The sequence below is a fragment of the Dermacentor variabilis genome, chromosome 5 (assembly GCF_050947875.1).
Source record: "Dermacentor variabilis isolate Ectoservices chromosome 5, ASM5094787v1, whole genome shotgun sequence".
NCBI lineage: Eukaryota > Metazoa > Arthropoda > Arachnida > Ixodida > Ixodidae > Dermacentor > Dermacentor variabilis.
In genome coordinates, this window is record NC_134572.1 from 62,457,007 (window position 1) to 62,473,800 (window position 16,794).

The following is a 16,794-nucleotide window of genomic DNA, read 5'->3' on the forward strand; positions in this document are numbered from 1 at the left end:
GACCTGTGTCTGTGCATTTGGTGTGCTTATTTGCGTTTTAAGCAATCTATTCTCGTTAGCCAGTTCTGTCATTGTGCGCCTGAGTTAAGCGTTCTCGTGCTCGAGTGCTTTGATTCTCTCTAAGATGTGCTTGTGTACATTATTCTCTGGCCGCGCTTGTAAGCTCACCTGAGACATGTAGAAAGAATGTGAGCGTGACGTCAAAGGAAACGCCATGATCCCCGACCACGCCCAACCTGAGGCAAATCAACGTTGTAGTATGTGTAAGGAAATACAAGGTTGTATGTGCAAATAATAATAATAATAATAATAATAATAATAATAATAATAATAATAATAATAATAATAATAATAATAATAATAATAATAATAAATTTGTCAGTCACTTAAGTATCCTTACGCGATTTGAGTGCGAAAGCATTATGCCCTCGAATTGGTTACGTCCACGATACGGGATGTCCTACATTGTCACTTTTCCTTCACAACTCCATTTTAATACACCTTGCTCTAATCTGTACTGAAGTTAATCCACCTTAATTCACCTTGCACTAATTTGTACCAACCTTAATCCACCTTAATCTACGCTGATGATGATTTTTGGTAGCACTCGTTGAGGAGAACGCCAGCATTCCTGCCTCGTAGGACCTATAGTGCTTTCGAATTACTAATAATAATTCTTGGCCCATCCTCTGTTGCGCGTTAATGCCTTGTTTCAGCCTTATCCTAATCAGCATCATCAGAAGTTCAATGAGCGCGTGCGCAGCACCAGTAGAAGAAGAAGAAGAACCCATGAAAGGACGTGGCCGCATACTTGATTGCATACGAGCCATGTTTTAGGCTACAAAACCAATATACTTGGTAGGAAACAACAACGACGGCACGCATCGTTCTCGTCCACGTTCTACCAGAGGCGAAGTGCATTTAAGACCGCTAGTGCGTTCCCTAAGCACTGGTAGCCTGTGCTCTGCTATGAACGCACGCCGACAAGGTAAGGGAATGGTGTGATGTCATTCGAGTATAGCGCATGTTGGCCGCATTCGAGTCGATATATCATGAATCGCGTGACGCTTGAAATCAACTTCGCGCAGAGAGCCACCCTGCACCTTTATCACTGCAGACACTGTCGAAACTGTCCTTTCAACATATGCCTTGGTAAAGTGCTTACAAAGCTTTCCTTCTTTCTTTTTTTTTGTAGCTCCGGAAGCTGTGGCAAAAGGTTGTCTTGTTCTTGTCTGCATCAACTCGACGATACATAATAGCCGCTGTGGCCACCTCGTATCAGTCATGGAGACTGTACCCAAAGCGACCGTACCTGCCGAAACGTCGGATGGCCGCCCAGCACAAGATGGTCTACCTGAAGGCCAAGGCGGAATAGGAAACGAAGCCACAGCCGGCGCGACATCAGTGGTCTTTCACGAGAGCCCAGTGACCGCCGTCAACAGTGAATCAGCTCCGACGTTCCTTACGTGTAGCAGGCTGGCTAATCTTCCGGTAGACCAGGCTACTGGAATCGTGACCGCAAGACCACCACCGGGAGACATTTCTCTAAGTAAAAGCAGCAAAAGCAGAGCGGACCGCTCGGCGACTTCGCCCACGGAGCAGGAGCAAGTCGTCACAAAGCCCGAGGTCTCTCCTCCACCATTGCTGCATTGCAACCTGACTTCTCGAGGGTTTGAGCATAGGCACAACAATTACTTGTCTCTTACGCCAAGCCGAAATCCGGATAGCGAAGCCACGGCGGCCACGCTGTCATTGACTCATTCAAAGCCACGTGAGCTGAAAGATGTCACCAGCGTAGCTGCATGCCTGCCCAGCGAGAGCAAGTTCCAGCCTAGCCGAATCCTCTCCGAAGACGCGGCTGAAGTGACCAGGGCCGACCCCGACAGAGTCGCCAAAACGGAAGTCGAAGCGGAAGGCAAGACTAGCGACGGACACAAATACGAAGCAGAAACCATCGGAGCGTACAGCAGAGCAGGGCGCGGAACTGCCAGCGAATCGAAGGCTGCTTTGGCGAAAGCCGTTTCACTGCAGGTAGAGACGCGTGATGCGGGTCCCAGCAACGCCGGGAGCGAACCAGCGACCTTCACGATGTCCAAGACACCCCGCAACAAGAAAACCGGGTTCGAACGCCAATTTTTTGAGATGTCGGATGCGCATCAGCGTTCTCCAGTAGCATGTTCCACGCCCAAAGACCAGGCAAGTAGTATACGAATGCATCAAAGATCTCCTTCCTATCCCGGAGAACAGGAAACGACTATTCTACGCCCAAGGTCCCAGAATCATGCGACCGATATTACACGTTTCATCAACGTTTATTGCAATAACCCGGTCATGTAGCAGGGACTGGGAAGTTTCTCGATTCAAGATATCTGAATAAATTTTTTTTTCGGGCCGAAGCAGTCGTTATGGCATAAAAAAATCACGAGCAATGTTAGACTTGAAATTCAGTTCCAGAAGAAAATTCCAGCAATTGCTGCTTCAACCACAAAACCGATGTATTTGAAGGACTACGACCTCGGCCATAATTTTCGTTGTACTCATCTACAAAGTAAAAAAAAAATACATATTGCACACGGTTCAAATTACGGAAGGCTGACTCGCTATCATCTATAGTTATAAGAATTTCGGTATTGCTTGCCATACTGCTCTTCGCAATAGCTTCATGCGAACACTGGTTTGACGGCACCACCAGTACGCAAAACCAAACACCACTGATTTATGAATTTCACGCTTTCGACCCAGTCTTTCCACGCCTGGAAGAATCTCGCTGAGCGCGCTGATGCGATTAAAACAATATTCTAATGTGAACAGTCGGACGAAGGCACTTTTCAAATCAGAACATGTGCAATCGACAAACCCAAATTTTAACGCAATCACAGTGGTGTCGTGGGTGAGTTGTAGTGTTGTGGTGGTCTGGTGTCGCCACACCATTACAGATCTTAAATAACTCGTTATTATTTTTGTTGTTACGGTAGGTTTTTGTGTGACCAGAAACAAAAGAAAAAAAAGCTGCGAAAGTGTTTCTGCGTTTGTAAAGGGAACGCAAGATGCCATAGCATGTTAATCAATCACGTTTACTCGCCTTTTCTTCCCGTAGCCGTCTTTTTGTGCATGTGAATGTCCGTGGTTAGCTCAGCGCGCAAGCGCATTAGTGCATTTGTCGAGTCCCTCTGCAGTGAACTTCTTCGCATCGCAGGCGACGACGCTGAGAACCGAATCGGTGGTACCTTTCTCCGATGGCTTCCAACGCTCGTCGACGCTGAAAAACGTGCGCTATCACGTCCTACGGTTTGTGGCACTTGCTGTGCTGATCATGATCGGCGTGGTCCTGCTGGCGTCTCTTCGAGGAGTCACCAGGACTCAGATTATCACTGCTTGCCGCTCGCCCGCCTGCTTGGCGCACTCGAAGGCATTCGAGGGCGTGCTCAACTACAGCGTCGACCCCTGCGTCGACATGGACGCGTTCGTTTGCTCCAAAGGAGCGGGATACCACACCGCTGGCTGGCGCACTCCGCCGAGTCTAGTGGCGCACGTCATCAGGCAGTACGAACTGCAGATCGTGGAGTTGTTTCTGCATGGCAACACCAAGTTCGCGGCATCCAAGTAAGCTTGCCGCCCGCACTCCAGCTCGATTCTCGCCTAGCCAGGCGTAGTGAAGCGTGTGCCGCTTTCCAGTGTGCAGCCGTCAGCAACATGAAAGTGGAAAACGAATCTTTTATTTAAAACGACGATAACTCATGATACGTCGGTTCAAATCTAGGAATTTGACTCGTAACGATTAGTTTTCCTGTTGAACACTTATTCTCATAGGATATTTATATAAAGGACATGTCAGTTTAGCCACTAAGGTTCTTTAAAAAAAAAGAGTTGGCGTTCCCTTTCATGTTGTTGATGACTCTACATGATGCGTTCAAGGAAACATTTGGTGCAACAGAGATGACGCAGAGAATTAACATTTATTTCGTCCTGCGTTGTAGACATTTAGCATATTTATGCTTCCTGTACCGTTTATTCTATATTAGAAAAGGTGGGACTTTTGAAAACACAGTCAAAATATCGTATGCTTTTCCGTCATCTTAATCGTTACAAAAAGCGTCTGTCAAGGAATATGGCGGCCCTCTGGCTGCTCAGCTCACCTACTGCGTGAAACTTCCTCTGACAACTGAGTCGCACGTGAGGCTTTGGCCTTATCTCTTGCCGATAGCAATATTTCAGCGACAAACTAGACGTTGACATAAATCCGACAAAAGCAAGCACAGATGGCTTATTGAGCTGCAAATTGCAAGACGGTTTCATGTACAAAACGCTAAGAAATCAGCTGAGTCAGCTGAAGACCCTTGAATCATTCCAGTCGACACCACAGTTTCTTCGCAAAGCGCTTCCTTTTGCTCAAGAACCTGTCAAAAGTTCAGTGTTTTCCGAGGACCCCTATGCTATAAACTTTTCAAGCAATCTCGAACAGCTTTACAGCCACAAAAAAATATGAACGGTACCGCTCATGCGGCATGTGAAGCTTGGCGCGTAGAAACTATTTTGACCAAGCCTTTTGGTTGCCTGAGTGTCTAGTTCTTTGCAGGAACTAGCCTTAGGCCTGCAGCTTTATAGCATCTGCCTCTACCTCATGGCCGCTAGGGTCGCAAGTTGTTTGATGGTAATTAGGATTCGAGGATTTGATAATACGAACCACAGATCTTAATGGCCCAGAATTAATGCAGCAGTAAGGTATGAAAAAGGAGTTAAGTTCTGGACCGCTTCAGCCTTGTTTCAGAGCAAATCTTCAAATCCCGTGAAATCCTTCCATTCGCCTATCCTAATTCCTGGACTTGACACTGATCGTCATATTGTTACGTGTAGAAAGACCCAGACAAAAGAGGCTATTTACAGGCTATTTACACTGGAGCCAGACAGCCAGGCCGACACTCGCCCGCGCCAAGGCACAGACCAACTTCATTGTCGTTCTCGCGGCGGCTCGTCTCAGGAGTATCTACCGATAATATCGTAATAATATGACCTTAATTAACCAATGCGAAATACAAGTAAACTTCCATAGCCACCACGGGTTTCAAAGACGAGTCCTGCTGTTCGAAACGGGATTGGATTAACCCTTAGGCCATGCCATGATTATATGTGCCACAGATCTGCGGCATTCTTTTGTCATGTAAGGTAACCGGCGATGGGGGGGGTGACATAACTGTCGTTGGTAACTAGTCTTTTCAAACCTAGCCAATGTTACAGCCAAGCGTATGTTTACAAAAAAAAAAGTAGAGCAGAAACTCCTCACTGGGGAATTGTCATATAACCCGTAGCATTCTTCGTAATCATTTGCGACAAGCGTATTTATGAAGCCTATTTATTTAGTACATACTGCAGACCTTTTGGTTCAAGCAAAGGGGTAATATAATGTATACAAACAAAAGAGAACAAATTAGGAACAAGCAAATACAAATTTATACAATTTTTAGTCACACTGTGTACGTAAACTGTCGTTCCAGTCTGATATTGTTCTCGGGAAAAAAAATTTAAACGTGTCAGTTCGAGCATAATAGGGTGTTAGTGAGCCCGGTTGATGCTGTCTTGTGTGCCGTGGTATTGCAGGCGTTATGCAAGTCGATGGTTTAATTTCAAGCCTGTTGTTGAGAAGAAGGTAAAGGAATTCGAGCCTTAGCAGCTTTCGGCGTGATTGAAGAGTGGGTGCGGAATTTTCTGTCATAATTTTAGAGGGAGAGTCCAGTCTTGCGAATTTATGAAATATAAACCTAACTGCCTTTCTTTGTATTTTTTCAAGAAGCGCGATATTTGACTTAGCGTAAGGATCCCATGGTATGCATGCATACTCTAACTTTGGTCTAATAAATTTAAAATAACGCAGTAGTTTCACATTAGAAGTGGCATTTTTCAGTTTGTGTCTCAGGAAACAGAGTTTGCGGAAAGCAGAAGAACAAATATCATTAATGTGCATATTCCACGACAATGTGGAAGTCAAAGTAACACCTAAGTATTTGTAATTGTTAGTCTCCCGCAGAGCTGAAGAACCTAGCGTATAAGAAAAAGTTAGTGTTTTTGTTTACGAGTAATGCGAAAAAATACGAATTTAGCGTTAATAAACATATCATATTCATTACACCACTTCAATATGTTATTTAAGTTCTTTTAGAGGACAGTCTGATTATTCTGACAAGCTATGTCACTGTACAAAATACAATCATCGGCAAACAGTCTAATTTGCACACCAGAAGTTATGGTTTTACCAATGTCATTTATATAGATTAGAAACAGTAAAGGCCCCAAGACACTACCTTGGGGAACCCCTTATGTAACTGGGAGAGTGGCCGAGATATGTTCACCTGTTGTAACGTACTAAGTGCGTTTGCTCAGGTAAGCAATAATCCAGTTTATGAAAATGTCAGGTATGCCAATAATTCTAAGTTTGAAGATTAATTTGTCGTGCGGAACCTTATCGAAGGCTTTTATGAAATCTAAAAATATTACATCTACTTGACCATTATTGTCTAGAGATAAAACAAACGAATGAATCACTTATACCATTTGCGTTACAGTCAAATAACCCTTTCTTAAGGCATGCTGAAACTCCGTGAGCACATTGTTTTCAGCCAAGAATTCTTTGATATAGTTTGCCACAATGTGCTCCAAGAGTTTGCAGCATTGTCATATCAGAGAAATGGGACGATAATTTTGTAATCTTAATCGATCCCCCTTTTTAAATATTGGAACAACTCGGACCACTCTCCATTTATCCGGCAGTTGTGGAGAAAGCACAGAAGCAGAAAAAATTTGTACAAGAAAGCTGGCAATAAGTTCAGAATAACGTTTTAGAAAGATGTTTGGGATTTCGTCAGGGCCACAAGAAGCTTTGGTTTTCAGGTTTACCAACATGTTGACAATTCCAGCATAAGAAATAGAATCCACACCAAATACCTGTTTCACTGGAAGCATAGTAATGCAACCATCTGACACTGCAAAGACACTTTGAAAGTACTCATTAAAATGCTGTGCTATGTCTTCGTCATTAGTTGTTGATGTGCCCTCAATTATTATCTGTGAAATAGTTTTCTTTTTTTCCTGCATATGGTCCCAGAATCTTGTAGGATCATTTTTAATAAAGTTAGGCAGAGAGTTCTTATAATAGTAACCCTTTGCAGCAGTCACCTTCTGTTCGAGAGGGTTCTGCGCCTCTTTTATTTGAACAGGATTCGCATGCTTTCTTTTTAACCTTTTTAACTTGCGTTTAATATGAATAACATCGCTTGTGATCGAAGGTGCATGTTTGCGAACTTTATTTTTACTAGGGATGAATTTGTTCATGCAGTAGTGGCACATAATTTTGAAGCGATTCCACAGAGAACAGGCATCAGCGCTGGTAAAATCAACAAGACAGTTTTTCACGTGCTCTATGATGGACACACCATCGGCAGGAGAATAATCTTTGTAGCTAAGCACTGAGGAACAGTTTTGCGCCATCTGTAAAACTGGTAAGGTAATGCTCACCAGGCGGTGGTCGGAAAGTCCTTCTTCAATACAAACAAAATATTCCGAAAAATCCTGGCTAACAAATACCAAGTCGAGGATGGAACTGCAAGTGCCCTGTGCGCGTGTTGGCTCGCGTACCACCTACTTCAAGTTATAACATAGCATAATGTTGAAGACAATGTTGGTGTGCTTGCTGAACGCGTTTCCAGTACTAAGGCGCTCCCAGTCGATGTTCGGTAAATCAAAGTCACCTGCCAACATAATGTTATTCTTTCTGTGCCTGTTCATTTCATCCTCTAATTTTTGTAAGTATTCGGGAGTAGTATACAGGGTCCTTCAACACTTTTTTGATGAAAAGCATTGAAGTACTCTGCTTACACTCTGCCCTTGAACCCAAGACTGTCGCATATTTGGAGATAAGCAACTACAAAGAATACCACGCACACTAAGACGATCTCTCTGTAAACTCGTTCTTACCGACAATCTCGTGTTTGGTAAGGGAAAGAAATGTACCTATGGTTGCCGTGTTTTTTTTTTCTCATAATTTGCCCGCCTACACGCTCGTCTTCGTTTTAACGCCTCCTCTTCAGAGCTCTCCCTATGGCTCTTCCCTGTTGCAACAGGAAGAAGCTCGGTTGCTCGCGTTTGCCGCGCGTACCTCGACCGCGCAAGCTCTCGCCTGCGTTCTAAACGCTAAATTACACGTACTACGCTTGCCGAAGCGCGAAAGCTGCGCCCCCGTGCTTTGCGTTTGCCGTGCCTCGTGAGGAATGGTGGTTTGAACCTACATGGCGCGCGTCTTGGCTCACTGTTTTCGTCTTGGTAGACGCCATTTCGGATTCTTTTTTTTTTCTTTGAGGTCGTCAGAGCATCAGTATTTGTCTGTAGAAGATATTTATGCTCGTGCCTCGCTTCCACGCGTACGATTTGACCTGCACCATCTTCGCATGCCTGAGTCGCTTGGGGGAGAGCTTTTGCACTGCAGCACGCGTGTGTAGTTTGGCCTCAAGAGGAAGCTTTAGCTCGGGCCCAACTCCGACGCGGCCTTTCAAATACATATAAAACGCAAAAACGCTTTTCTGAGATAACCCGTGGACCTATATTAATGAAATTTGTTGCATTTGAGAGAGAAAGTTATATTCTAGTGACTGCTGCAAGCGTAATTTTGATTTAGGGCCTGAATTTTGTTTAGAAACTTTTTAAAGAATTCGCATGTTCGAAAAGAATAGACTCGCGATCTTTATAAGTCAATAGCTCTGCATCAAGAACAGATATCACGGTTCTGTAAACTACATCCATTAGATCATTCAAGGCGGACAAATTCGATATGTCAATTTATATCTTACGTGAATTTGTTACGTTGCGTACAAGGGGTCTAAAAAAGCTGTATTTCCATATTACTAAATTTTTATAGATTCATGTGTAACATATCAATTTTGTCCGCTTTAGATGTACTATCAGATGCAATTCACGGAATTGATATCGTTTTTCATTGCTGAATTAGAGTTGTGAACTGGATAGTTTCGTTTCCTGAAATTTTTTTATTTTTGGCAATTTTTCAAAAAAACATCGACGATATAAATAAAAATTCGAAACCAGTAGTCACTAGAATATAAGTTTTTCTTTCTAATGCAACAAAACGAATTCTCCTTTTATAAATACTTAGATAGGAGCAGCCAAGCTAAAGCTTCCTCTTAACTGCGCCTCGGTAAGGCCAAATCGAAATGCGCCAAGCGTCTGAACGCATTCGCTTGCCCGCGAGAAATTCATAAGGGCGTTGTATGCCGCTGTCGCATACGTCCATGGCATTATGGTTTTAATGTCGAGCTTCTGTACTAGACGTCTGTGTTAGAATCATGCCGTCGAACAACTTCAATGACGTTTATTTAGTTATTTATGAAACAGTACGGTTTAACATGATATGTTTACAAAGTCGCGAAGTCGTTTGAATGACGAAGTTTAGGCAAATACATGTACTAGCCGTCACTCCCTTGCTGGCAACCAAAATACAGTGTCGAGGTCCGTGCGCCCAAAAGTAGCTAGCGGTAATGCGTGCAGAGGTTTGTGTTTTCACAGAAATTCAAACATAGATGGCGCTGCGGGTTTCTCGAGACACGATACTGAAGTACTAGCCACGGCCGCTGCATAAAAACTCAGTGCCCTTCCACTCTGTGAAGAAGGATGACCAGTGAAGTTGTGTATGTGGGCCCCTTAATGGTCAACCGCACCTCCGCCGCGAATCGGCCCGGCCTTGCACTATCTTCGGGATCGGCCCTCGTATGGGGAGTGCTTAACGCCTGCTTCACCTCCGCAGCGGGTCGGCCCGGCGTTGCACTCTCTTCGGGACCGGACCATGTATGGGCAGTTTGGTGTCTACACACGGACACGATCCTGGGGGAACTAGCCCTTAACAGTTTCGCTGTAAAAAAAAGCGGTGCGGCCTGGCACGTGCATCGGAAACGCTGTCATCAGCCGCGGCGCAATCACTCGGGGATTGTTGTCGGGGATCGGCAAAGAAAATGTGTGAGGAACGCGCTTCGAACGCCATTCAGCCCAGCCAAGCGGCCGAGAATGCAACTACGGCTGGGACATTCGCTCCCCCTGCAGCCCGCCTGACGTGGTAGGCCGTATACCTTTGCTTTTTTATCCAGCGGCCGTGTGCTAGCCAAATTATTTACCCAGCCAAAGAATGCTTCGCATTAAAGATGTTACGAATGGTCACTTTCAACCGAACATGTAGCGAGATCATTTCTGACAACGAAACAAGACAATGACAGTAGTGAAAAAACCACAAGAAACGAAAGAAGCCCTGGTATGGTGCACTGCTCCGGCATCGCCTCTCGTGGCACAAAGGGAAATAAAGCAATCATTTTCTCGAGAGCTGCGTTCTGGATATTTCGCGCGATCCAACTACACGACGAATTCTGGCCGAACGACGACTTCATTTAATTGGCTAATGAGCTTGAGCAAGTGCTGGTGAACAAACAGTGTCGATCAGCGGACTGAGGGAACGTCTCACGACCGTGAAGAATAGAATCCAAAACTGGAATCTCTCGCTGCACAGGATTGTGACAGACTTCTTGCTCGAATGCACGAGCACACACAAGACGCCTCAGGGATTGGACAGTTTCATCGAAATCTTCGATCTCGTGCCCGTGCCATGGCCGTTCGAATACACAGCCACGGCGGAGCTGCACCCCCTTGAGGCTGTGTTGGCGCTCAGCCTGAAGTTTGGCGTCGATACCTGGTTTCGGGCTTACATCGGCAACTCCAGACAGACGACGTCGGATTCCAGCAGTACTCCTGCCTTGTTTATTGAGGTGAGATGGTGCAGACAATGGGAAGTGCGTAAAAAATCGTAGATGTGTGCACTAAGTATTAGTATAATGACGTCAATTACATATGCCCTCGATTCACGAAGCGAACTAGCCGGAACACAAGTGATGACTAAGAAAGAAGAGAAGAGTGCTGACCACCAATTTCGATACCAATTGCGTCTATGTTAATAGAGGGCAACAGTTCGAAGCATATAGTGATAACAAAAAAAGCTACAACGGATAAAGCCTTTATTTTAGTATGTCTCTTTGTCGTGATCTCCTTGGGCATGCCCCTGTGGTTCAGCGGATGCGGCGTTTTATTTTCTGTGTTTTTTCTCACTACAAATATTTGTAATTAGGCAGTAATGGATCTGCGATATTGCCCTTACTAACATTGTTTGTTTCGTGCCTATGCGAAACATATTTATGAATACACACACTGCAACTAAGGCAGGCACAATATTCATGGTAGAAACCAATTGACGAGATACAATACATTTATTCGTACCATCATGCGCGAGGTGGTTTATTCGATTACTTGACGGGGCGGCTGCGTTTCCAAGGAATCATGCGCTAAATCGCTCGCGTGCTTAGATTTACGCGCACGGTAAGGTCCTCCAGGTGTTCCCAAACAACTCCACCATGGCATCTCTAAATGTCCTCGCATTTGATTGGAGACGTCAAAAGTGATCAACAGTTCTTTTTTAGCATCTGTTCTCACCACTGTATCATTACCACTGCATCATTTATTTACATGTGATATATCCGCTTGTATTATATTTTCTTGCACTGTATTATGCGAACCAACTGTTCACAGCACGGATGAAGACCAGCTGACGTAGGATGCGTCAGGACGTTCTGCTGATTCTAAGAGACATCTGTGCCTTTCGGAGCTTACCCTGTCTACAAACAATAATCGCAACTTACAGTGCGCGCCTTTCTCTTTCACGCTGCTCCCTCAACGCTTCCAAGTCACGAGCGTAATGCGCGTGTCAGCGTGACACAGCGTTCTTGACAGTGAAGTAACGAGCGCAGAGTGTTAATAAAGGTAGTGCACGCAAAGGCCGTTGAAGGGAGGGGGGAATTATCGTTTGTGGACGATAGACAACAAAAATAGTGTTTGTTTTTTCACTACTGTCATCACTAGAATCCTTTTCCAGTCCTGTGCGCAGCCTTCCTTATGGCTCAACTTTCTGCGGACTCTGGGCGAGCGACGCGAGCTGTACTTCGAGGAGCTGCACCGGCTTTACAACGCGATGCCGCCGGACGACGAGGATAAGGAGGCTCTGCTGGCGACCGAAAAGGCCGTCCTGCACGTCCTGCACAGCGCCAGGACGTCCGGAGCGCCTGCGGGCCCTGCCGTCGCCACCGTAGTGAAGATCGCGGCTTCCGTGAGCAATTCTACCGTATCGAACTGGCTCGAACCGGTGACGGACGCGCCTGGTGGAAGCACGGCGGACGAAGCGATGCTGGTGTCGCTGGAAGACGTGCGCATCCTGCGGGCAGTCGACGCGCTCCTGTCCACGTTCAGCGCGAGCGCTCTGTCCCAGCACCTGTCGTGGTGGCTCGTGCAGATCCTCACGATTATTGGCTGGTCTCAGGGGTACTACGTCATCGCCGGTAGCCAGGCGGTGAGTCGGAGAGCGAAGGGCGCTATATAGCCATGGAGTGACAGTTCGAATTAAAAAGGCTCAATAAGATACGGCCAAGTGGAAGCTTGGCCACGGCACGTACTTTCTATATCGTCTATTTTCTCGTATTCAAACACACACGAAAAGCCGAAATGCTCTCACTAGGCCACCGCTGAGTGGATGTTTATTAAATATGAAGCGTTAGACTGTGCCGACTGTAGGAAGCAGAATTTTTATTTAGGGTCACTGTTTATAAAAAAGAAGATGTCGGAAATTGGTAATATAAGAAACTGAAGCAGCAGGTTTACAAATATGTAACTCTGTGCCAGTAATAGATATCGCAGTTCGGTAAACTGCATCTGTTAGAGCACCTTAAACGGGCAGATTTTTATATGAGTTTACAACGTTCATGAAATTGTTACAATGTTTACGAGAGTTTTGAAAAGTTTGTACTCCCAAATTGGTATCATTCTTCAGAGTGGTATATACTATATCAATTATGACCGCTTTTAACGCCCCAATAGGTGCAGTTTAGAGAATTATGTTATAGTTCTCTTCTGCTGAATTAGAGAGTTGCAAACTTAATGCTTCAATATTTCATTTTGATCTTGCGATTTTACAGCGGAGCTGTTAGCCTCTCATTGCTTGGCATTTTTCGTGTCAATGCTTGTGGGCAAATATGTAGGCCTATCCCTGAGGTCGTGCAATACCAAGCCGAACCGCGGTGGAGGAGAAGCAGGCTTCAAGCAATCAGCAAAGCGAAACATAAAGTTCGTACATTCCTTGGAATAACGCATACAACCTACATGACATAGTTCGTTTCAATAAAAAAACAAGCACATAACAAGCATCCGAACCACATAATTGATGATAAGGCGCTCCTGATGATAATAAGCATGTAGCGCTTCCCGTATTCACTTCGCGGTAAAGATTACTGTTGCGCAAGCTACTGTGACGACGGCAGCTTGCGCCGTGGCGAGTGACGTCACTAGCCTTTCGTATATAAAAGAACCAGCCTAGCAACTAATTGCATTTTTGTTGCAGCACGGCTGTGGGTAAGCAACGCATAGTTAGGGCTCCCGAGGAGCAGCGTGAATACGAGGACCGGCAAAGGGAAAAAGAAACGGTGATGCGACCAGCGGCGGCGTGCTGCCAAAATTACCATTGCTCCACATTACTCTAAATTATTGCTACCATCAATCTAAAGCAATAAAGCAGCGCATACCCCACTCAGCAGTTGTAGTGGTGGTTTTTCAACAGCCTAGCTGGGCATCCACTTTCGCAGGGCCGGGATGGCGAGTAAAATTTTTAACAATATTTGCAAGAAAATAAGTATGCTATATTGAAAAAATATATATATACTTCTTAAATTCGGTAGATTTCAACTTTCTCTTTTAAGTGCAACATACCTCGACAAAATGGGTACAGTGGATACCGAAAAATGCGATTTCTTTGTTACCATGTATTTTGATAGGAGCGCTTAATGTAAAGCGTCCGCTTAAAGAAAAGTTGTATGCTTGTAAACATTGGGAGTGGCGAGAAATTGTGAAAGCAACAAAGGCTGGTGACGCCATTGGCACGGGGCTTGTACTTCTGGTTCTATTTGTTGGATTTCAATGGCGGCCATCACAGAGGGCCTGGCAACGTTGGTCTCTAATTACACGGATGCACGGAACACTCATCTGATGCTCCGGTGTAATACTTTGTCTTATCTTTGGACTACGAGTTTGTGCAGCTACATTCAGTAGTTCCATCGCTGTGCGTTGCTCTTCTATATCTTGGGTGCAACGTTGACGCTGCGTTTCGACAAATCCGCGCTAATTTTACGCTGCGCGCTGAATGGGAGGAACGAAGAAGCCAATGCGGAAGCAGTGAAGGCTTGGAAACGGGATCCTTTAGCCGAGCCAGCCCGATTCTGCGGATACTGCTCGATACAAGGTTCCAGACAAACAGCGCTTTCCATCGGGCACTCAAGTACAAACTTTTCTTAACCAAGCCACATTATCAGTGAAGGCGAACATGCGGTCGTCTGTTAGTTGACGGACCATCACTGAATATGAAACTGGTGCGTCGTCGCCTATCGACTGTCAAAAAAGTGCGCGGCATGTAAATACGACTAAAAAAGAAAGACGACAAAATAAATATTGTACCGGTTGTAAAGACCTTGTATTTTTGTTGTTTACCGTATGCATAGTCTCTTATTGAGGTAGTGCTCGAATCAGTTTTTATGTAATTTATCATCATTATTTTACTACAGGTGACGTAATAGACACCAAGTTCGAATTAGTTAGACAATAAATGCGCCAAATTCCTGAAATTCGGCATCTTTCAGCCTTTCCAAAATGATATAATTGGTTTAAAACAGGTTATTATATCTGTAACAGAGTAGCAACTTGGGCTGGTTAGTGAAACAATCTTTCGTCGAGAAAAAGCCATACTTATCGCTCAATTCGTGCGGCAGGAAAGAAGGAAAGAAGCTGCCAGATTTGGACAAATTACTCACTTTTTGGCGTCACATATGGACGTAACATTTGGACATAATCACTTTTCGTGCACGTTCACTGGCACCACAGGCGAAAGAGGTGACAAAACACGAATAACAAGAGGTTCATCGGCGGCATTTTGATTTCGCATATAGCTTTAGATTACATAAACACAATGCCCCTTGCCTCAGCGACGCGCTACACGTGACATTAGTTTGAGCAAAAGTGAAAGCAACCTCGGAAACGATTGGCTCAGAACACCAACTCTAGCTATGGAAAGAGGTAAATCACAGCGTATTAGACAATGGGACCACCGCAGAAGCAAGACGAACATCAAGGGGAAATGGGGGTGTGTCCACCTAGTGGAAGTGTCCATTTCGTTTGCTGCTGAAGTGCTGATAAGCTGGGGGCGCCTGTCTCTTTCTGGCGCGTACCCCTACACATATAATCAGAACTGCAGCAGCAGAAGAAATGGACATGTCCACTAGGTGGACACTGGCAGAACACCCCTGCAAGTGCGGCACACAGACTAGCTCAAGCGACGATTCTTCTCAAGACACTCAGAGCGCTGTTTCTGCGGTCGTCACATGTCTAATGCGCTTGTGATTTACCTATTATGCAAAACCAACTAGCTCGAATTTCCGTGGTATAATGTGGTTAGAGGGAAAACGATGTGCTGCAATAGTATATGCTGCTTCAAATGCAGGCGGCGGCAGCCGGGGCCAGCGTGGAGTGTTACTCAATTGCCGCGAGCAAGTTTGGCCTACTGATGGCCTCCGAAAGTGCGGTCAGCCTGTTCACGCAGGAAGCGCGCTTGGAGGTGGACTCCTTCTTCAAAGACCTGACTGCTTTACTGGTGCATGTCGTTGACAAGACGCCGTGGCTGACCAACGATACAAAAGCCGCGATACTCGGAAGGCTGCGTCAACTCGAGGTACGCCTTGAGTGACCAGACCACCCACATTTACGCGCCTTCCAAATCGGCACTAGAACGGTTTCCCTGCTGCTACAGCGTCTGATATCTTAAACATAGTGACACTTAATGTAAGATAATCCCGTCAGAATGTCAGTAGCTGTAAACAAAGTACACATGTGACCTATCGTGATCTCGTAACCGTACCATTATCTCACTTGTATACATACCAAGATCATATATTTCTTACCTTTATTTAGTTTTCCCAACATCCTCTCCTGAAGGAATTTCTCTCCCACATCCTCTCTTATATACAGAGTAGTATGCAGGCGCTTCCATATACACCGCAAGAATTCCCTACATTTCATTAAAGAGTTTTCTCTGGTACAACGGGAAGGCAGAGTGAGAGCTCTGTGCTCCCATGCTAAGGTGGAAAATTATTTCTCGCGCACCTCACGTGCAAGCATACCGAACTCCGCGTCATTCTGGCGCATACAGAAAAGTATAAGCAATGAAGCTTTGAAGAGGACGAAAAATCTCGTCATGCCAGGTACCACTTTGAAGACATACCCCGAGTCATCTCTTCCTATTGAACTGTGGCAGGCCCTTGAAAAAACGCCTCTTATACCTTTGAACATTCAAACTCGCTCACCTATAAGTCGCTGTAACGACTGCGCGACTGAAGCTGGATTCACACGACGGGACGGATTGCCGAATCAGTTCTTGAACGAGCATTACATGTCTCCGCTGGAATGAACAGCGCCGTTAGCAGCATCGTCTGAGGTGCACCTTAATGTGCAGCGTGATTCGGCGGCAGTGATACACGTGGTTCTCGTCCGAAGACTGAATCAGCAATACGAACCCGCTGTGTGTATTGAGCATTAAAGGAGGGAGCGCATTTTGACGTTTCTTCATTTACCGGAAGGTCTGCGTGTGGCCTCCAGACGTGGATCATTCCGACG

General features: G+C 45.3%; 1 protein-coding gene across 1 annotated transcript; it reads left to right on the forward strand.

Annotated features, from left to right (window-relative positions):
• Window positions 1-3,199: 3,199 nt before the first annotated feature.
• LOC142581870 (uncharacterized) lies at window positions 3,200-16,329 on the forward strand. Its single transcript, XM_075691316.1, has 4 exons — window positions 3,200-3,603; window positions 10,553-10,808; window positions 11,966-12,436; window positions 15,626-16,329. Exons 1-4 carry the CDS (start codon window positions 3,314-3,316, stop codon window positions 15,866-15,868), a joined length of 1,260 nt encoding a protein of 419 aa, XP_075547431.1. The 5' UTR covers window positions 3,200-3,313; the 3' UTR covers window positions 15,869-16,329.
• The last annotated feature ends 465 nt before the right edge of the window (window positions 16,330-16,794 follow it).

What these genes read in the sequence shown, in the direction of transcription:
- LOC142581870 (XM_075691316.1), top strand. Translation starts at nt 3,314, where the DNA reads ATGATCGGCGTGGTCCTGCTGGCGTCTCTTCGAGGAGTCACCAGGACT. An exon ending in CTCCTGCCTTGTTTATTGAG is followed by an intron (nt 10,809 to 11,965) that starts GTGAGATGGTGC and finishes ATCCTTTTCCAG; the next exon opens with TCCTGTGCGCAGCCTTCCTT. An exon ending in TCATCGCCGGTAGCCAGGCG is followed by an intron (nt 12,437 to 15,625) that starts GTGAGTCGGAGA and finishes CTTCAAATGCAG; the next exon opens with GCGGCGGCAGCCGGGGCCAG.